Below are 23,099 nucleotides of genomic sequence, written 5' to 3' on the forward strand. Positions count from 1 at the left end.
TTTCGTAAGGATCGGGCCATAAATGCGATCTGTATATGATATCCTGATATCCTAACTACTTAGTTTTGCTAGCTGTAGAAATATTACCAAATGTTTAATTCAAAATGAAACAAAATGAAAATATGCCAAAAATATGACAAAATTGAAAAAATATGAGAAAATTTTACAAAATCAATATTTTCATCTTTAGAGAGATATTTTTATGCGATTTTTTTAGACGTGTTTTCTTTCCTGCCAAGGGGCCATTCTGAATTAATGAGAACTGTCGAAATCAGTTCAGCCGTTCTCGACATATAAGAGATCTTTCAAGCATATCTTCTTTGATAAACATTTATATCGCACATATTTTGCTGTATATCCGATTTGTTGGATGTTAACATCAATGTAAAGGTCAGAAGTAACCTTGTCATGGCTTTGTGATTTAGCCGGGATTTAAAATATTCGCGGATTAATGAAAAATTTGGAATTTTTTCAACACAAAATATATGGTCTATTTTACCCGCTAAATATTATCCGATGACCACCCAAATTGGTAGGCTTCTTGCCAGCCCTAAACCTGTATAGCTACTGCAAAATCCGACATTTTTTCAGTATTTGGTCCATTTCAACCCCTAAACATTTGGCGATCATCTCAAAAAGAAATAGGGTTCTATTCTGACCCAACCCCGACCTCCATTCCAAATTTCGTGAAGATCGGGCCATAATTGCGACCTGTAGAGTGATTACAAGTTAACATGGACAGACGGACGGACGGACATACATAGCTAGATCGACTCAGCTCGGCGAGCTAGGATGATCCATATATACTTTCCTATGTGGGAAACCAATATTTCGTGGTGTTACATAATTTTTGACCCAATCAAACTTATAATACCCCCAACACATAGTGTTGTAGGGTATAAAAATACATCCCTAAAAAGACCTGAATATCCTTAAAATATATTATTCAAAAAATTATATCCTTAAAAAGACCTGAATGTTCTTGAAAATGTTATTTTAAAAGTCCATGTTTAGAGACATAAATGTCCTTTAAAATATTATTTAAAAACCTAGGCCCTTAAAAATGCCCGAAAAAATCTTCTTTTAGAAGGACAGAATGTTCTCAAAAATTATTATTTAAAGAATTCACGACATTACAAATATGATTTTAAAATACGATCTTAAGAATGACCTAAAATCATTAAAGAAAGGTCAATAAGATACTATACCACTATGCGCATTTAGTATAGCTAACAAATATTTGGTCCAAAGAGATCTAGGGTTATTTCCAGGAGGCACTATTTGGCCGTATCAAATGAAATATACCCTCTCTAGCCATATGGTTGAGGGTATAAAAATATGTTTTTAAATCCAAATTCCTAAAAATAATATTGCGTCGAGGAACATTTTTTTATAAAAATCCCTGGATCTTGAAGACCTTTAAACTGTCCACAAAAAAAAATCTTAAAAAAACCAAACTTATTGGTCAGATGATTTTTGAAAATAGTCCTTAAAATGTTTTTAATAAAACCATCAACGATAAGTCTGGTGGTACTTAAAAAATATTAATAGCCACAATTATCCTTCAAAACAATATGTTAAAAATTTATTAAAAAACCAAAAACGTTTTAAAAAATCTGACATAGTCCTTAGAAAGGATTTTCGGTTATAAAACTCACAAAAATTTTATGAAATCAATCAAGATTAATCTTAAAAAAATATGCCGAAAAATACATGATTATCCTTAAAATGTATTCCAATAAATCCATCAATCTTTGACTTGTCCTTATCCAAATTTTTAAATTATCAGAACTATAACTTATTTGCGATTATAGGTCTGATAGTTCTTAAAAGGTATTCTGTATAAGTCCACTATTACTAAAAACTAAAATTAGCAAAACCTCTCTGGTTTTTTGCCAAATAACCCTTTGAAAATCCTCGAAAAAAAAAACTAACATTAAAGAGCTGATAGTCCTTGAGAAAACAATCTTAAAAATACAGGATTATAAGTCTAAAGGTATTTTACAAAATATTTTATTTTTAAGAAAATAATCTTGAAATTTCCACGATAGTCCTTAAAAATATGCAAACAAAAAAAAACCGAGAGCTATTCCAAAAAAAAAAAAAAAAAAAAATACAGGATAGACCTTAAAATATTAAATTCAAAATGTTAGGTACGATTAAAATATATAAAATAAAATATTTCTAATTATCCTTAACAAATTTTACAAACTCCTTCAAAGTATTACAAAAATAAATAAAAAATAAATAAATATTATGCAAATTCAATGATCATAGGCCTAAGGGTTCTTAAAAAAATATTCTTCATAAATTTGATAAGTCCTTAAAAAATATTTTAAATATTTACATGATTTTTTGGCCTGAGTTTTACGAAAAATATTTTACCAGTATAGACTTTTAACTCTGGTAATCCTTGAAAAGCTGGGAGATTTAAAAAATATTGTTAAATACCCATGATACCTTTTCGAAAAACTATTCTTGAAAACCAGGATGGTCCTTAAAAATACTACTAACACTCATTATTATAGCCTTTAAAAAAATAATCGTAAAAAAAAATATTTCAAAAGAATAAACAATTATCCTTCGAAAATATTCCAAAAAAATCTACGATTATCCTTCCAAAATTACTATTTTAAACTGGATCTTTAGTTCTCGGCAGGAAAATCTTAAGAAATGCACTATTTTATTGATCTATGGCAAAAATATACCTCAAATAGATGCTGAATTGCATTCCATTAGTCCTGATCTTAGCTGTACCATTTCTCCCGTTTAAATGTTAAAAGTGTTGAATTAAAAAGTAACAATTTTTTATGTTTCTTTATATCTCATTTCAGTTATTAAATGAAGACATAAAAGGTTAATAGAAGCAATTCCCTACAAAAGTATCACAACAAAAACAACACCTACAACAGCACGGAGAGAAATTGAACATTGTCTAGAAAATATAAAAAAGGAAATAAACATAAAAATCCATCAGCAAGGATAACGGCAGTCATATCACTTCTTGTTCCCACACTTCTGGTTCTGTAATTGTAAGGAGGCAATAAAACAGGATATTTAATGTGCTTCTAGTCGCAACCAAAGAAAATCTGCTGTAAATAAGAAGCAGAAGGTGAGGAGTAGAAAAGAAATCCGAAAAAAGAAAGAGTTTAAATCTGCTGTGGCGTTTTAGAAGAGTGTGAGAGTGTGTGGAGAGACGTATATCCGCAGCAATAATTTTTATCAGCCCTCAAACAGAAGGCATTTAACCGAAAAGCCAACAAAAAATCACCTTTAAAGTTATGCTCGCCCCATAAAGGCCAAAGTCAAAAGCATACTAACCCATAAACCAAAGGCTAGAAGAAAAAAAGAAATAAAAAACATTGGCAATAAAATACCTCAAGAAAAGCCAAAGAGAGAGAGAGAGAGAGAGAGAGAGAGAGAGAGAGAGAGAGAGGAACGAAAAACCCATATTTTAATACATTTTCAAAATCGCAACGCATGTTTGAATTTATGTCAGTTATTTATTACAACAACATCGGCCATAACAATCGCAATCCATTTGAAAGGTGTCTCCTGCATCCGCCAATGCATTGATTTAAATTGTGAAAGAGAGAAAAATCGAAAAATACTAAAGACGTCATTCAAACTCCACGGGACATCTTCAATAAAAAACAGCCGTCGTGGATACCCACGGTGATTTAATAGAGCCAACAGCGTCCGTGCCAAAGTGTCCCAATACCACACCGCCGTACCAGAGGCTCACCAAGGCTCTGCAATGCGATCCCAGATGCGGACACGAGGTGAGTGGTGAATGTAATTAGATTATAAAATTATTTGAAAACCAGTAAAGAAAATCCTAAAGTCGAGCGGGGCCGACTTTATGATACCCCCCTACACCAGTTTGCTAATTTAGTAGAGCTCCACATAACAAGGTTTTTAGGGGAGAATTCAATCGCACACGCTGTAATTATAATCATACCCTCAGCCATATGGCTACAGAGGGTATATATCATTTGATACGGCCAAAACGTGCCTAGTCGAAATAATGGTTTTAGACCCTAGGTCTCTTTGGACCAAATCCGTTTCAGAACATTTGGAGTCGATCTGGCGATGTCCGTCTGTCTGTCTGGCTGGCTGGTGCGCACGATAACTCTCGAAGGGAGTATCCGATTTGGTCCAAATTGGCTACATCGTAATATTTTTGTCAAACTTAGATCGAGGTCGGAGATGGGCAATATCGGTCCACTTCTTCTGGTACCTCCCCCACAAAAGGTCGAAATTTTCAAAAAAAATATATTATTTGCACAGAAAGAGAAAGGATAATCCGATTCTGCTTCAACTTTGCATATCCTAATATTTGCGTCAGTACTAGATCAGGTGTGAAAATGGACAATATCGGTCCACTCCATCAAGTACCTCCCCCACAAATGGTCAAAATTTTGAAAAATTACAACTCTCATAAAATGTAATGTAAGAGTCCGATTGTCTTCAAATTTCACACATCCTATTAATTTTATTAGACCAAGGTCTGGGGTGAAAATGTAATGTATCGGTCCACTCCTTCTGGTACCTCCCCCACAAAAGGTCGAAATTTTCAAAAAATATATTTTTTGCACAGAAAGAGAAAGGATAATCTGATTCTGCTCCAACTTTGCAAATCCTAATATTTGCATCAGTTCTACGTTAGGTGTAAAAATGGACAATATCGGTCCACTCCATCAAGTACCTCCCCCACAAATGGTCAACATTTTGAATAATTACAATCTCATTAAATGTGATGTAAAAGTCCGATTGTCTTCAAATTTCACACATCCTAATATTTGTATTAACCCATGGTCTGGTGTGTAGGGGCAATACATCGGTCCACTCCTTCTGGTACCTCCCCCACAAAATATTGAAATATTGAGTACCCATGAAGCTCATAAAACGCCAAATTAACATCCGATTCCATTTAGACTTGGCACATCTGTCGAAATATTTATATCATATTTTTGGGTCCGATAGGAAATGGGCAACATGGGTCCATTCCTTCGGGATCTGCTCCATAGAGGGTCAAACGTTTGAGTAATCTTAACGCTAGTCAAAATATATTTAGATAATCGAACATAAGCTGAGGGTATATGTCTGGCGGTAATACCGACTGATACTTTTTAACTTGTTTTAATTAAAAGTTCAAAGGACTAAATATGCCGAAGCATTTGTATCTTTTAAATTCGGACTTGTATTGCCCATTTGAATATATATATGGGAGCTATATCCAAATCTGAACCGATCTTGATAAAATTTGGCAAAGATATTTCAGAGCTGTATTTCATATATTTCCCTGAATATCGTTGTTGCGGAGTGCATATTACGGCTGTAGGTAACAAATATAACAAATCGGATGAACAATATATATGGGAGCTATAGCTATATCTAAACCGATCTTTGACAAATTTGACATACTACCTTCTAGACTCAATTCGGTCGTAAGTGCGAAATTCCATCCCATTTGAGCAAATATTAGACGTTTGGTGCACACTAAAAAGGTAAATCGTACGAAGTTATATATATGGGAGCTATATCCAAATCTGAACCGATCTCGATGAAATTTAGCAAATGTATTTCTGAGCTGTATTTGATATATTTTCCCAAAATATTGTTGTTACAGAGTGCATAGTACGGCTGCGGAGGACAAAAATAACAAATCGGATGAACAATATGGATATGGGAGCTATAACTATATCTGAATCGATTTCGATCAAATTTGTCATACTTATTTTCAGGCCTAATTTGGTTGTATGTGCGAAATTCCATACTATTCGGGCTGATATTACACGTTTGGTGCACAATAAAAGGCAAATCGGACGAAGATATATATGAGAGCTATATCTAAATTTTTACCGATTATCTCCAATTTCAATAGGGTTCGTCCTTGGGCCAAGCAAATGTTTTGTGCAAAATTTCATCTTAATCGGATAATAAATGCGACCTGCAAAAATACATGGACAGACTGACAGACGGACTGACACGCATAAATCAACTCAGAAAGTGATTCTATGCAGATCATCAAAAGGAACTATGGGAACTATCTCGTTTCCTTTTGCCTGTTACAAACAAATGCACAAAGACATAATATCCTGACCACCTAGTGGTGTAGGATATAAAAATTGGCAAATATTTTTCTAAAAACAGTGGGGCGAGAGTATTTGGGTTCTATAAAAACTTCCTCTGCCTCTTCTTGAGAACTATACATTTCCTTTCAATATTTTCTTGAAAATCACTTGTCGTAATGAAATATTCCTATAAAACTTTGACATCTCTTCCTACATACATATACGGCTTCTTTTATCGCCTTATTGTGTTTTTTTTCGATCGGAATTTAAATGGTATTTCTTTCATTCTCCAGGGGATTAATGGTAATTCATATGTCAATCATATTAATTACATGACATGGCAATTCATTCTTTGTGAAATCGTTGAATTAATTTGTGATATTCAAAGGTATTTCAACAGAAACATATGACCCGTTTCATAAAAAATTAAAATTAAAATATGTAATTATTTATTAAAATATAATGATATATTATTGGTCTGAAAGTTCTGAAAAAATATTCTATAAAATTCACCGAACGTCCTTGAAATATATCCTTTAAAAAATCCACGAAAATTAGTCTGAAAGACCATGAAAAATAGTATTGATTAAATCCCTGAAAGTTCCTAAAAAATATATTCTTTAAAAAATTGTCGATTATGGTTCTGGATGGCCTTGAAAGAATACATAATTAATTGCCTGAAGGTCCTTGGAAACTATTACTCATCAATTGACTGTAATTCGTCTGAAAGTACTTAAAAATCCACATTTATTGGTTGAAAGGTCTGTAAAAAATAATATTTTTAAAATCCACAAAAAATCCTTGAAAATCCTTTAAAATTAATTAAAAAAAAAAATAAAATAAAATCAGGATTGCGATCTTGAGACATATTCTTATATTATATTTAAAAAAAAGATCACGAAAGTCCGTAAAAAATAATCTTAAAAAAATTATGTTTGTCCTTGAAAAATATTTGTTGAATAAAGCACAATTATGTGTCGGAATGTCCTTGAAACATGTTTCTTAATAAAACTAAAGTTTTTGGCCCACGATTTTTGGCGTTAAAATCCTTAAAACATGTTTCTTAAAATCCAAAATAAGAGATCTAAAAGTCTAAAAAATTTCTAAAAATTCATCATTATTCTTTCGAAAGTCCTTGAAAAATACTCTTAAAAATCCATTTATGGTCTGTTGGTCCTTAAATTTTTTTCTATAATAAATCTATCAAAAAATTTCTTCACATTTCTACGAGAATAAAAATTGAAAGACTTTCAAAAAATCCTCAATTTTTGGTCTGGAAGTCCTGTAAAATCCACTATACATGGTGGAATGAAAAAACTGCAACCAACTTCAGACTGCTGTCATTTCTAAGTCACTCGTCCGAGAGCTGTTAAAATTATTCCAGTGACGGCTCATTATATATTTTACAAGCGTACAGAAGGATTTTGGTGAGAATTTTCCAGAAAAAAAAGTTATTCGTGATGGAATTCAAGCGTGATATAATGATTTCTTTATATTTGGCTGGAAAACCACAAGTGGCTATCGTTAGAGCACTCCAGCATTTAAGTGTGAATAACTAAATGTGATACTTGTAGCGTAGCCCGAGGTCAATGAAGTGGACGGAAGAAAACAGCAACATGAGCAGAACTGGTTCGAAAAGTAAAGAGGCGCATTTTGGCCGCAGACCTTTGACATTCCAACAGGACTCAGCACCATCGCACTCAGCACACGCCACATAAGAATGGTTACAAAATTAGGTTCCTCGAATGGTTACAAAATTAGGTTATCCATCTTGAAGCATGTATTATATTTAAGAAAATTCAAGAGTGTCATTGAAACGTAATCTTTAGAAAAATTCATGAATGTCCATGAAAAATATTCGTTAAAAAAGTCCTTGAAAAATATTTCTTAACAAATAACCTTGTCCACAATTTTTGGTTTAAAAGTCCATGCAACATTTTCGTTAAAATCCAAGATATAAAGGTTTAAATCCACGATTATTCAACTGAAAGTCCTTAAAAAATACTCTTCAGGGCAATCCGCGATTATATCCTTGAAAAGTTTTCGTAAAAAATGCGTTCAAAAGTCCTTAAAAATGTTCTTAAAAACTATTATTTGTCTACTTAAAAACTGTCTTCAAATAATCTACGATTATAAGTCTGAAGGACCTCCAAAATAATCCTAAATTATTGGTCTGGAAGTCTTGTAAAATTCACGATTGTTGGTTCGTTAGATCTTGAAAAATATTCCTTCAAAATTTACGATTATTGGTCAGATATCATTTGAAAAATACACTTTAATCCTTGAAACCTGTTCGTCAAAAAATGTTAAAATGTTGGTCTGAAAATTCTTGAAAAATGTTTTCTACAGAAAATCTGTTATTATTATTCTAAAAGTCTTTGAAAAATTATCTATCCTTTCCACGATTTTTATTTTGAAAATCCTTGAAAAATTGCCTATCTTTTCCACGATTTTTATTTTGAAAATCCTTGAAAAATTGCCTATCTTTTCCACGATTTTTATTTTGAAAATCCTTGAAAAATTGCCTATCTTTTCCACGATTTTTATTTTGAAAATCCTTGAAAAATTGCCTCTCTTTTCCACGATTTTTATTTTGAAAATCCTTGAAAAATTGCCTATCTTTTCCACGATTTTTATTTTGAAAATCCTTGAAAAATTGCCTATCTTTTCCACGATTTTTATTTTGAAAATCCTTGAATAATTATCTTCTTCGGCTGAATGTGGTGTTTGAAAAATTCTTTAAAAATCCACGCCTCTTCAACTGAAGATGATGTTTGAAAAATTCTTTAAAAATCCACGCCTCTTCAACTGAAGATGATGTTTGAAAAATTCTTTAAAAATCCACGCCTCTTCAACTGAAGATGATGTTTGAAAAATTCTTAACAATTCTTTAAAAATCAACGCCTCTTCAAGGGAAGAAGGTTTTTGAAAAATTATTTAAAAATCCACACCTCTTCAAGAGAAAATGATTTAAAATAATAACCAAAAATACTTTTTTTTTTGTTTTGCTTTTTATCTGCATTATTCCCGAATACATAATATTGTATAAAAAGCACGGATTCTGAGGAATTTTAATCCGAAAATTTTCCAAAGTTTGAAATAATCTCTCATCATCTTCTCATCATCTGCCAGATTTTTCCAGTTATTAATAAAAAAATATTTTATAACATAGTGTAATTAAGGAGCATAAAACGAAGTCCAATGGTTCCTAAGAAACTAAAATTTTCAAAATTTGCTCTTCCTAAAGTTCCAGTCTGCTTGAAATGGTGCGAGTGCCTCATATGTTCGACCCTATCCGCGCCATTTTCCCTTTTATCATTTCATATTAAATTTAATGTTTGGATTATCAAATATTTATTTCAGACTTAAAATAACAACCCAAAGGTTACAGCAATGAAAAACTCACTCATCAGACTCCCCATGAATTTTGCAAAAATGATTTCATATCATCTTCATTCACTTCAGTGGAATTCAATTTTCATTTATTCAGTCTACTGAACTACAAAATAAACTTACGAAATTCATGGCTTATCTGCGACATAGCATACATTGCGAATCACCTCTCAATGTGTGTATGTGTGTGTGTGTTTGCACAATTGTTTTAGTGTGTGTGTGTCTGTGTTGAATCTTATTCTGCATTGTCATGAATATTCATCAGCAAAAATAACCAAGGTAAAAATCCATAACCATAACCATATCCATATCACTGTCAATTTCAATTACAACAGATAAACTAACAATGAATACCTTGAACCACAACAAAAACAACAACAGAGCAACAATCGGTCACAGACAAGTCTGAGATAATAACAGAGACACACGCACACACATTGGCACACATGTGTATGTACATACATGTGTAAGGATATTGGCTCCTTAAGACACTTCACTTGTCAGTCGGGTTGTGTTGTGTCAGAGGTTACAAAATGAATGAATAATAATGTCTGCCATGTACATGTTTCAGGAGGAGTCAGGATGCGTGTTGATGTGTTGGTGTGTGTGAGTACGGTCGGTGTTTGGCTTTGTCTGGTTTCTATGGTTTTTGGGTATTTTGGCATTGTAATTTTTCATAGAATGCATGAAAACCCCAGACACACACACATGCACACCCAATTCGGTTTTGAGGTGGTCCCTTTCAATATTCATTTTCTTGTGGTTGCCGTTGCTTCTGCGAAAAACTTATTTAGATTTCCCTACAAAATTATTATTTTCACGTCAAATGCTAATTTGTGCATAACAATTTCGTGGTTAACATTTGTGTTGCATGAAACGAGAGAGGGAGAGGAATACGGAGAGAGAGAGGGAAATGAAGAGAGAGATTGAAATTCGCAATGATGTGGTTACTGATTATAATCGTTATACCTTAACCCAAAATGTAAAGGAGGTTGTCATTTAATATCCCCTGAAATACAAAAAAAAAAAATATTAAATTTCCAAAAAGAAAATTCATATTTAAGAAAATGACCTTGGCATACATTTGAAAAAAAACCGTAGGAAAATGAACCAAGTTCCATGGAAAAATTCAAAATGTAATGAAAAGAAGCCAGCCATAGAACGATGTAAGAAGAAATGAAAATATTAGCTCACATCTGCATATTTGAAATTGTTTACGTTTTGTAAAACCGCACACTCGACATAATTGTGGCGAATTCCTGGAATCCTGCAAGAGGCTCAAGGAGACATGCATAATGAATTTCACGTAATTCGATATTATTATTTTTTTTGTTATAAAAACATAATCTGCTTTAACATGAACAAGCTAAAAGGAGCAGTGGCTTCGACGAAAAAAAATTCAAAAATATAAAAAAAGTCAATGGAAAGCCTGCCATTTTTAACAGAAATTCTCTAAGAAAATCATTCATCATTTGGAAATACCGATTAAATGAAAACCGTTATATAGGGGCTAAACGAAGACAATTTTCCGTCATAAGTTGTAGTACATGAAGCAGCTCCGGTAAATTATGTCGCTAAAATCATCAAAATACCGAATAAAGGGAGGTACCTTTATATGGGTCTATACAAAGACATGACGCACCGACGGATATCGCTAAGTCGACTTAGAATTTTACGCTGATCCAGAATATATACAGGGTGAGATAAAAAACTGCAACAAAGTCAAACGCCATAATTTTTATTTTTTACCTGCCGGGAATGAGCCAAAATACCGCAGGGTTTGAAGGCCATTATTCGTGCCAAACTTATTCTAAAATTTGAAGCTATTTCCTACATTTTTTTCCTTTCATTCAAAAAAAATTAAAAAAAAAACAACAGTGTTGGGTTGTTTGTTAGGGATATCACTGTATTTTGATGTTGCAAAATGGTCAGGCTTAATCCCATTATTGTTGTTTTTATAAAAACAACCTTGCTTTCCAACGGATTGGTATCCGGAGATTTTGGTGGTCATTATGCGCTGGAAATGAAGCGAGGAACATTCCTTGGAAAAAAAGAGGTTTTTGGATAATATCCGTAGCATGGTAAACAGATTCTAAAAAAACTGTTTTAAGAAAGCCCAACATTTATTGACAGAATAGATAATTTTTTTTTTGCAAGACTTTTGAACAGTGTGTCCTTTAAAAAAATGTTTGTAAAAAATCCACTTTTCATTGGTATGTTGTCCTTCAAAATATTTTTTAAAGGCCATGATTTTCTTCCAGACGTCCAGCCATTCACATTCATTCAGAAAATCAAAAAAAAAAAAAAAGTAAAAACGTATCGGATGGTTTTGCCGACAGATGTATACCCTGGGGCAATGTTCGATTTTTAAAAAAATATTTTGACTTCTGTTATGAATTTTCTAACTCCTGACTCTCTATGTAGTGGGTTTTGAAAGAATGGGCCAATATTGTCCATTTCGTATCGGAAAAAAAATATGATATAAATATCATTATAAATATATAAGAAAATGGAACATTTAAAGATCATGAAAATATTCAATTGTTTTTTATCACAAATTTGGGAATTTTCTTCGGAGTTCCTTTTTTTTGAAAATTAATTTTTCAAGGCCTTCAGACCAAAATTAAAAATTTTCTAAAAAATTCAACGATTTATAGTTATATTTGCGTTAAAAATGTCTATTCTTCAGTTTTTCTGAGGTCAAAAATTTCTAGATTGTAAAACCATTCTGCAGCACCTTCTAGGCCTTATATCGTGGAAGCAAGGTTTCTAAATATTTACGTCCAGATTTTTTGGGGTTTTAAATAAAGTTTTACATCCCTTCTTAGTCCTTGAATTATTAGGATTTCAAACGTATTTTTCCACTTCTCCGTCTTAAGATCGTGATTGTATCCGTTTCAGGACATTTGTAGTCGATCTAGCGATGTCCGTCCGTCCGTCTGTCTGTCTGGCTGGTGCGCACGATAACTCTCGAAGGTAGTATCCGATTTGGTCCAAACTTGGTTAGATCGTAATATTTTTGTCAAACTTAGATCGAGTTCGGAGATGGGCAATATCGGTCCACTTCTTCTGGTACCTCCCCCACAAAAGTTCTAAGTTTTCAAAAAAAATATTTTTTTGCACAGAAAGAGAAACGATAATCCGATTTGGCAAATCTTAATATTTGCTAGGTCAAGTGTGAAAATGGACAATATCAGTCCACTCCTTCTGGTACCTCCCCCCAAGGGGTCAAAATTTTAAATAATTACAACTCTCAAAAAATGTGATGTAAGAGTCCGATTGTCTTCAAATTTCACACATCCCAATATTTATATTAACTCAAGGTCTGGTGTTAAGGTGGAATATATCGGTCCACTCCTTCTGGTGCCTCCCACACAAATGAACGAGATTTTGAAAAATAAATATATTTTTTCTGCACAAAAAGAGAATCGATAATCCGATTTGTTCCAACTTTGCTAATCAGTTCTAGGACAGGTGCAAAAATGGATAATATCGGTCCACTCCATCAAGTACCTCCCCCACAAAAGGTCGAAATTTAGAATATCCATCAAGCTCTTAAAACGCTAAATTAACATCCGATTCCATTCAGACTTGGTACATCTCAATATTTTTATAAACGAAAGATCTTTTATAAAGACGGTAGAGATCGGACCATTCGTTCTGGTACCTCCCACACAAAGGACATAAGTTTTGAATAATCAAAACGAACAAAGAATGCGAAAAAAACATCCGGTTCTCTTCATATTACATACGTCCCATTATTTTTACTAACTCAAGATCTGGTGTGAAGATGGGATATATCGGTTCACTCCTTCTGGCACCTCCCCCAAAAAAGGTCAAAATTTTGAGTGTCCATGAAGCTCATAAAACGCAAAATTAACATCCGATTCTATTCAGACTTGGATGATGTAAGAGACCGATTGTCTTCAAATTTCACATATCCCAATAATTTTATTAACCCAAGGTCCGGTGAAAAGATGGAATACATCGGTCCACTCCTTCTGGTACCTACCCCACAAAGGGCCAACATTTTGAGTGTCCATGAAGCTCGTAAAACGCAAAATAAACATCCGATTTCATTCAGAATCGGTACATCTCAATATTTTTATAAACGAAAGGTCTTTTATAAAGACGGTAGAGATCGGACCATTTTTTCTGGTACACAACCCCCCCCCCCACATAGGGTCCAAGATTTTTAAAAACAAAACGCTCAAGGAATTCGAAAAAATCATCCAAATGCACCCATCTCCTCAAATTTCTAACATACGGACATAATTTCTAACACAAGACCTGTTGTGAAGATGATATACATCTGCCATCTTAAAACGGTCATAAATTGCGAAACAAGTCGGCGATTCTTTACAACTTGCTATATCTAAATATTTCTCTTAACCAGTGTTCTGATATGAATATGTAATTTGTCGGAATTTATAATTTCGCATAAATTGGATGCGAATGTTCGATTTCCTTCAAAATTTGCACATACCAATATTTTTATCTGTGTTAGATGAAGTATGAAAATGGAATACTTCGGTCCGCTATATCTGTTACCTGACGCATATTTCCATTTTCAAAATGTGCACATATCTCATATAAAGTACAAGAAGTAGTCGATATAGTCCAAATCTGTCACGTTCATAACTCAAGGTTCATAACTGATACTATTTTACTCGTTTTTATGAATTTTTATAACTCCTCCATGGCTTCAAATCTATCATTTATGGATTTATTAACAGAAATTATAAGGATATATAAAAAGTAAACCGTGGACTTTTCCACAGATTCTTCAAGCCCTTGAATCGTTTATATTATAAACTACAAATTAAGAGAATGAAGCTCCCATTTTGAACAAAGTGTTTAAAATGTACCTTTCGTGGATTTTTTAAACAAAGGACTTCAAGGAATTAAATCATAAACACGTTTTAAAATATTCTTGTCCACACCGCCTCCAACAAAATTAGCCGCTTTATATCTACCCCCTCAATTATATTCCGAAAATTTCTCAGAATTGCATATTACAAATTTTAATTAAATTACATTTTTAATAAACAACATTACATTTTCTGTTTTTGGTTCCAGGTAACCGTTGGCCGGCGCATTGGTCTCTACAGATTTTGTGGCGATATAGGACGTGGCAATTTTTCCAAAGTCAAATTAGCTGTACACCAGCTAACACGAGGTAAGTCCAAATGCATCCAGCAGTAATAACAACAACGACATAAATTATTTATAAATACAATCAACCAATAGCTAACCGGTACGCACATTACCATGGCTTTTAGTTTAATTAAAGAGCGGAAAAAAGTGAAGCAAAACAAAAAAAAAACGAACTATTGTTGATGACTTGGAAATGGAATAATTTCATGTGTTATTTATTTTTGTCTTTCCATTTCTCTCCCACCTCCTCCACCGCACCACTTCTGCCTGCATTTTGTGGTCTACCAACAAAATACTTGGCATTCTGCTATTTATGGTTTACATCCATGTGTGACATGATGCATTCTTCTTGGAATTCTCTACATCATTGCCTGACTGCCTGGCTGTCTGCTGGACCTGGTCGACCGACCGACCGACCGTCAACCACACAGACAAAGTTGCCATCAAAGTAGTTGACCGAGCCGGCCTGGATGCCAAAGCATTGCGTATGCTTTCAAGTGAAATTGCCACACTTGAATGTGTTCATCATCCTAATATTTTAAGGTCAGTAAGTATGCATCTGTATGTATGTGTGTGTATGAAGGATTGTTTGTGTGTATATTTGTGTATGCAGTGGTAATTGCATAAGTACTTGAAACTATTTTCTTCTCTCTTTTAGATAAATAACACTTTCGAATTTTTGAAGAGTTCTTTTTTGAAATGCTTTGAAGAGGACAAGTTTCGGTAGATAAGAATAGTTTTAACAAGAGTATTACTAATTTAATAAGTCCTCGAGATATTAGAATCAGGGGGCAAAATAAAAAAATATTAAATAAAGAAGAATAAATTGAAAGTGGAATTACTAGATATCCTTATTGTAGGGAACGTTAGGACAGACGTTCAATGAGGAAATCCCTGAATGGATGTATTTTATCTAGAAGGCCCCATGTGAGTCTTTTATACAAATAGGATCTCTTATGGGTTTCCTAAGCACAGAAGCCTTCTGTAAGCATTCTAAATAAGGAATACCTTTCATGAACTTTCAAATATTTTCTATCTCCAAAAAAAAACAAAAATTTCAGAAAAAGTCATTGGAAAATATAGCTTTTGAAAGTCGAAGTCGGATTTTACCCTTATATTGAGGCCCATTTTTTAAATCAATTTTCCCTAAATCAATCCAGAACACTCCGTAAATTTTCAAAACTCAATATTAGATTTGGTGAAATACATCTCAAATTGTTGATGTTCCTTAGTATGCTTTGGCATATACAGGGTAAGATGAAAAAGCTGCACGCAACTTCAGACTGCTGTCATTTCTAAGCCACACGTCCGATAGCTTTTAAAATTATTCCAGTGATAGCTCATTGTGTTGTCTACAAGCGTACAAAAGCATTTTGATGAGAATTTTCCAGAAAAACAGTTATTCGTGATGGAATTCGACCGGGATAGTGTGATTTCTTTATATTTGGCTGGGAAAACTACAAGAGGCTATCGTTAGAGCACTCCAGCATTTAAATGTGAATAAATCTTTTGTGTCTCGTACCATCGTTCGTCACCGCGATACTGGTAGCATAGCCCGGCGTCAAGAAAGTGGAAGTGGAAGAAAACAACAACATCAGCAGAAATGGTTCGAAACGTAAAAAAGCGACTTGAACGAAACCCGCGTCACAGTTGCCGAAAAATGGCTCGTAAGCTGAACCTATCGCAATATTCCATTCAGCAAATATTGAAATATAAGGTCGAGGTAAAGCCATTTAAATTCCAGAAAGTGCAAGAACTTATACCGTAACAGAAAGAAAAATAGACTATTAGCTCGTATACGTAATATGTTCAGTATAAATGTTTATCATACGCCCCAGTGACAACAATTACATTACGAATCCAGAACACCCCCGGTAGAAAGAGCGGAAAAAGATACGAGTATAATTTAAGAGAAAACTTATAATTTTAGTTATCTCTTTCTCTCTCTTCTTTACACCCTCTTCCATATAGCTACAGAGGTTATTTGATACGTCCTATTTGTACATAATCGAAATAGTGATTTCCGAACCTATAAAATTCGTTTCAGAATTTTTAGGATCAATCTAGCGGTGTGCCTCCATCTGATTGGTGCTCACGATAACTCTCGTCAAATTTGTTTTCAATTTCTATAAAACTTAGTTCTGCGTAAAATTCTAAGTCGATTTAGCGGTGTCTGTCAGTCCGTCTGTCTATTATATCACGCTACCTTTCGAACGAATTGTAATTGCACGCGATTTTGAACACTTACGTACTAATTTGCCAGTAGGCAGGTTAGGTTCATAAATTGTTCATATCGGTTAACGTTTTCGTTTAACCCCCATATAACGGTACCTCCCAATATCCGGTCTTTCTATACCCTCCACCATAGTATGGAGGGTATATTTGTCATTCCGTTTGCCACACCTCGAAATACACATTTTAGACCCCACAAAGTATATATATTCTGGATCAGCATAAAATTGTATTTCGATTTAGCGATGTCCGTCCGTATATCGGTCTGTGGAAATCACTCTAGCTTCCGAACGAATTGAATTAGATTGATAAAATTTTGCTCAAATGTATGCTATGTCTGCAGGACTTTTAGTATTGAAAATGGGCCATTTAGGTCCACGTTTTGGTATAGCCCTCATATAACGGTACCTCCCGATATTCGGTATTTTAATGATTTTAGCGAGTTTCTTCATCGGAATTGTTTCAAATTTGGTATTTGAAGTTCGTGATGGATACTACAGAATATGACAGAAATTTTTTTGTGCAGGTCCACGTCTTCGTAGAGCCACCATATAACGGTACCTGCCGACAATCGGTATTTTAATGTTTTTTATCGACATGATTCATCGGAATTGTTTCAAATTTGGTATTTGAAGTTCGTGATGGATACTACAGCCTATGACACAAATTTGTTTGTGCAGGTCCACCTCTTCGTAAAGCCTTCATATAACGGTACCTCCCGATATTCGGTATTTTAATGGTCTTAGGGACATTTTCACCAGAATTGTTTCAAATTTGATATTTGAAGTTCGTAATGAATACTACAGCCTACGACAGAAAATAGTCTGTGCAGGTCCACGTCTTCGTATAGCCCCCATATAACGGTACCTCCCGATATTCGGTATTTTGATTTTATCGATATTATAACCGATTTTTTTTAAGTTTCGCATTTGAATATTGTAATGGCTTATGACAAATGTTACCTACGCAGGTTCATGTCGTCGTATAGACCCAAATATAATAGCTGCATTCGGTATTTTTAAGATTTTAACTGAAGTTTTAACGGATTTTAGTGTCTTTGAGAATTGACCAATTCGTTCCACATGGTTGAGGGTATTCAAAGTTCGACCCGGCCGAACTTACAGCTTTTTTACTTGTTTTTATTCGGAATCGGTACTACAGCCTGTAGAAGAAAATTACTTATGCAGGTCCACGTCTTCGTAAATGGTTTTTACTTAAGCGTTTTTTTTTTTTTTTTTGAAAGATTTTTTTTAATTGTTCAAGTTCCTTCCCTATAAGTTCGGCCCGGCCGTACTTAGCTATTGTTTTACATGTTTAAAATTTTATTTATATCGATGAAGTACTGAAGCGTATACGTAATATTTTTAGCTTTCATATTTATCATACGCCCAATGTCAAAAATCACACTATGAATTCACAGCAGTTTGGAAAGACATCATTTAGGAGAAAACTAAAAAAAAATATTTTTTTTATATTTATTCTAACTTTTGTTTATACACAAATGTCGTCTAAAATTATAATGAAAATATGTCAATTGATTGGTTTTTTTGGTTTTTTTCTGATTGGTTGATGATTTGATTTCAGAGCATAATATTAATCTCTTTACAGAATGTTTCCCAATTTATCAATTTACCCCCCAATTTTAATTCTTACCAATCCAGAGAATTAATTAAAACATGTTTCTCTTTTAGAAAATCAAAAAAAAAAAAAACTCACAAACAAAAAATTTAATCACGTGCTGGTATTACTAATTTATTTATACGAATGTTTTCTTATTTTCTGCCATTTATTTTGCTCTCCCCCCCCCCCCCCCCCCCCCTCTCTCCACACTCCATATGGATTCTGGTGTGGCTGTGGAATACCCATGAATATGGAAATGTCAATGGCAACCGTTAACGACTGTTATGTGTCCGCTCTATGTATGTATGCTTGTGTGTGTGCAGGCTCTTTGAGGTAGTCGAAACGCTGGGTCGTGTCTATCTAGTCACCGAATGGATACGCGGTGGTGAATTATACAATCATATTACCCAAGGTGGTCCATTACGTGAAATACATGCAGCTCCGCTGTTCAAACAATTGTTGCTGGCTGTGAAACATATGGTAAGTTGGCAAGTTTTTTTTATTCTGATAGCTAAGCAATTTTACAGGGGACTTGGGATAAGGAAAATTATTTTAGGGAAGGGTGGTATAAAATTTTGAAAGAAAATTTGATTTTGTATATTTTTTAATTAAAATAATTATTGTCCTTATTTTAAATAATCCACCCAAAAATTTATCTCTCCCACTAAAATGAAATTTCTTTTATCCGGAGTCCACTGTATATTTCAAAGTGCTTAGGGTACATCTGTATCCAATTTATGTACATACAAACATAATATTTATAATAACCACACGTGACTTCTCTACGAAAGTCAAGACTCGTTACAAAATTTTGTAATTTTGAAAAAGTGTCAATGTTTGTTTGTTTGTCTAGATGTAGATGTGTGTGAGAACTTATTACTCGTCCGTTTCTAATTGCCCTCTGTTGTAGCAGAGGAACAATTTTTACATTGTTTTTTTTTTATTTTTCATTAATTTGTTTGTTTTCTCTTTCTCTCTCTCTTCTCTTTTATGGTCATCATCTGAAAACCAAACACAACAGCACAGTTTGGGTTTCGTTCATCGTGACATAAAGGCCGAAAATGTTTTGCTCCTGTCAGAGGATCGTCTCAAGTTGGCTGACTTTGGTTTTAGCACACAATTACTTAATGGTGAGTACACAGATACAAAAACACACACACACACGCATACAGCTGTTTTGTAATTCAACTTTATTGCTTTGGATGAAAGGTTAATGACCCGTCTAAATATAACTATTTTGTAGAACATGGCAATGCCATTGTCAGTTCTGGGAAATAAAAAATGTCAAAGTTTGTCTTGGAGATGATAGAATTAGATAAAATAAATAAATGATGATGTTGGAATATGATACAGAGCACGTTGACTATTTTAAATATATTTTTTTCAAGGACTTGTCTGAGGCGTGGAATATTTAAAGAATATTTTTTCCAAAGGAGCAAATAAACGTGGATTTTTAAAAGAATATTTTTTCAAGGATCAAAGGACCACTAAACGTGGATTTTTTAAAGAATATTTTTTCAAAGACCAAATAAACGTGGATTTTTTAAAGGATATTTCTTCAAGGACCAAATAAACGTGGATCTTGTAAAGAATATTTTTTCAAGGACCAAATAAACGTGGATTTTTTAAAGAATATTTTTTCAAGGACCAAATAAACGTGGATTTTTTAAAGAATATTTTTTCCGAAGGTCCAAATAAACATGGATTTTTTAAAAAATATTTTTTCAAGGACCAAATAAACATGGGTTTTTTAAAGAATATTTTTTCAAGGACCAAATAAACGTGGATTTTTTAAAGATTATTTTTTCAAGGATCGTGGATTTTTTAAAGATTATTTTTTCAAGGACCAAATAAACGTGGATTTTTTAAAGAATATTTTTTCAAGGACCAAATAAACGTGGATTTTTTAAAGAATATTTTTTCAAGGACCAAATAAACGTGGATTTTTTAAAGAATATTTTTTCAAGGACCAAATAAACGTGGATTTTTTAAAGAATATTTTTTCAAGGACCAAATAAACGTGGATTTTTTAAAGATTATTTTTTCAAGGACCAAATAAACGTGGATTTTTTAAAGAATATTTTTTCAAGGACCAAATAAACGTGGATTTTTTAAAGATTATTTTTTCAAGGACCAAATAAACGTGGATTTTTTAAAGAATATTTTTTCAAGGACCAAATAAACGTAGATTTTTTAAAGAATATTTTTTCAAGGACCAAATAAACGTGGATTTTTTAAAGAATATTTTTTCAAGGACGAAATAAACGTGGATTTTTTAAAGAATATTTTTTCAAGGACCAAATAAACGTAGATTTTTTAAAGAATATTTTTTCAAGGACCAAATAAACGTGGATTTTTTAAAGAATATTTTTTCAAGGACCAAATAAACGTGGATTTTTTAAAGAATATTTTTTCAAGGACCAAATAAACGTAGATTTTTTAAAGAATATTTTTTCAAGGACCAAATAAACGTGGATTTTTTAAAGAATATTTTTTCAAGGACCAAATAAACGTGGATTTTTTTTTTTGAAGAATATTTTTTCAAGGACCAAATAAACGTGGATTTTTTTTTTTGGAGAATATTTTTTTAAGAGTCCAAATAAACGTGTATTTTTTAAAGAATATTTTTTCAAGGACTAAATAAACGTGGATTTTTTAAGAATATTTTTTCAAGGACCAAATAAACGTGGATTTTTTAAGAATATTTTTTCAAGGATCAAATAAACGTGGATTTTTTAAAGAATATTTTTTCAAGGACCAAATAAACGTGGATTTTTTAAAGAATATTTTTTCAAGGACCAAATAAACGTGGATTTTTTAAAGATTATTTTTTCCAAGGACCAAATAAACGTGGATTTTTTAAAGATTATTTTTTCAAGGACCAAATAAACGTGGATTTTTTAAAGATTATTTTTTCAAGGACCAAATAAACGTGGATTTTTTAAAGAATATTTTTTCAAGGACCAAATAAACGTGGATTTTTTAAAGAATATTTTTTCAAGGACCAAATAAACGTAGATTTTTTAAAGAATATTTTTTCAAGGACCAAATAAACGTGGATTTTTTAAAGAATATTTTATCAAGGACCAAATAAACGTAGATTTTTTAAAGAATATTTTTTCAAGGACCAAATAAACGTGGATTTTTTAAAGAATATTTTTTCAAGGACCAAATAAACGTGGATTTTTTTTTTGAAGAATATTTTTTCAAGGACCAAATAAACGTGGATTTTTTTTTTGAAGAATATTTTTTCAAGAGTCCAAATAAACGTGGATTTTTTAAAGAATATTTTTTCAAGGACTAAATAAACGTGGATTTTTTAAGAATATTTTTTCAAGGACTAAATAAACGTGGATTTTTTAAGAATATTTTTTCAAGGACCAAATAAACGTGGATTTTTTTTGAAGAATATTTTTTCAAGGACCAAATAAACGTGGATTTTTTAAAGAATATTTTTTCAAGGACCAAATAAACGTGGATTTTTTAAAGAATAGTTTTTCAAGGACCAATTAAACGTGGATTTTTTAAAGATTATTTTTTCAAGGACCAAATAAACGTGGATTTTTTAAAGATTATTTTTTCAAGGACCAAATAAACGTGGATTTTTTAAAGATTATTTTTTCAAGGACCAAATAAACGTGGATTTTTTAAAGATTATTTTTTCAAGGACCAAATAAACGTGGATTTTTTAAAGAATATTTTTTCAAGGACCAAATAAACGTGGATTTTTTAAAGATTATTTTTTCAAGGACCAAATAAATGTGGATTTTTTAAAGATTATTTTTTCAAGGACCAAATAAACGTGGATTTTTTAAAGAATATTTTTTCAAGGACCAAATAAACGTGGATTTTTTAAAGAATATTTTTTCAAGGACCAAATAAACGTGGATTTTTTAAAGATTATTTTTTCAAGGACCAAATAAACGTGGATTTTTTAAAGAATATTTTTTCAAGGACCAAATAAACGTGGATTTTTTAAAGATTATTTTTTCAAGGACCAAATAAACGTGGATTTTTTAAAGATTATTTTTTCAAGGACCAAATAAACGTGGATTTTTTATAGAATATTTTTTCAAGGACCAAATAAACGTGGATTTTTTATAGATTATTTTTTCAAGGACCAAATAAACGTGGATTTTTTAAAGAATATTTTTTCAAGGACCAAATAAACGTGGATTTTTTAAAGATTATTTTTTCAAGGACCAAATAAACGTGGATTTTTTAAAGATTATTTTTTCAAGGACCAAATAAACGTGGATTTTTTAAAGATTATTTTTTCAAGGACCAAATAAACGTGGATTTTTTAAAGATTATTTTTTCAAGGACCAAATAAACGTGGATTTTTTAAAGAATATTTTTTCAAGGACCAAATAAACGTGGATTTTTTAAAGAATATTTTTTCAAGGACCAAATAAACGTGGATTTTTTAAAGAATATTTTTTCAAGGACCAAATAAACGTGGATTTTTTAAAGATTATTTTTTCAAGGACCAAATAAACGTGGATTTTTTAAAGAATATTTTTTCAAGGACCAAATAAACGTGAATTTTTTAAAGAATATTTTTTCAAGGACCAAATAAACGTGGATTTTTTAAAGAATATTTTTTCAAGGACCAAATAA

General features: G+C 32.3%; 1 protein-coding gene across 1 annotated transcript in view; it reads left to right on the forward strand.

Annotated features, from left to right (window-relative positions):
- LOC131803836 (MAP/microtubule affinity-regulating kinase 3-like) overlaps nucleotides 1-23,099 on the forward strand; it is a 179,073-nt gene that overhangs the window by 145,292 nt on the left and 10,682 nt on the right. Inside the window, exons 4-8 of the mRNA XM_059125591.1 lie at nucleotides 2,835-3,782; nucleotides 14,550-14,649; nucleotides 15,059-15,170; nucleotides 18,803-18,959; nucleotides 19,501-19,609. Coding sequence (XP_058981574.1) covers nucleotides 15,115-15,170; nucleotides 18,803-18,959; nucleotides 19,501-19,609 — 322 coding nt within the window. The 5' untranslated portion in view covers nucleotides 2,835-3,782; nucleotides 14,550-14,649; nucleotides 15,059-15,114. The remainder of the gene's footprint in view (nucleotides 1-2,834; nucleotides 3,783-14,549; nucleotides 14,650-15,058; nucleotides 15,171-18,802; nucleotides 18,960-19,500; nucleotides 19,610-23,099) is intronic.

Source organism: Musca domestica, unplaced genomic scaffold (genome assembly GCF_030504385.1).
Source record: "Musca domestica strain aabys unplaced genomic scaffold, Musca_domestica.polishedcontigs.V.1.1 34, whole genome shotgun sequence".
NCBI lineage: Eukaryota > Metazoa > Arthropoda > Insecta > Diptera > Muscidae > Musca > Musca domestica.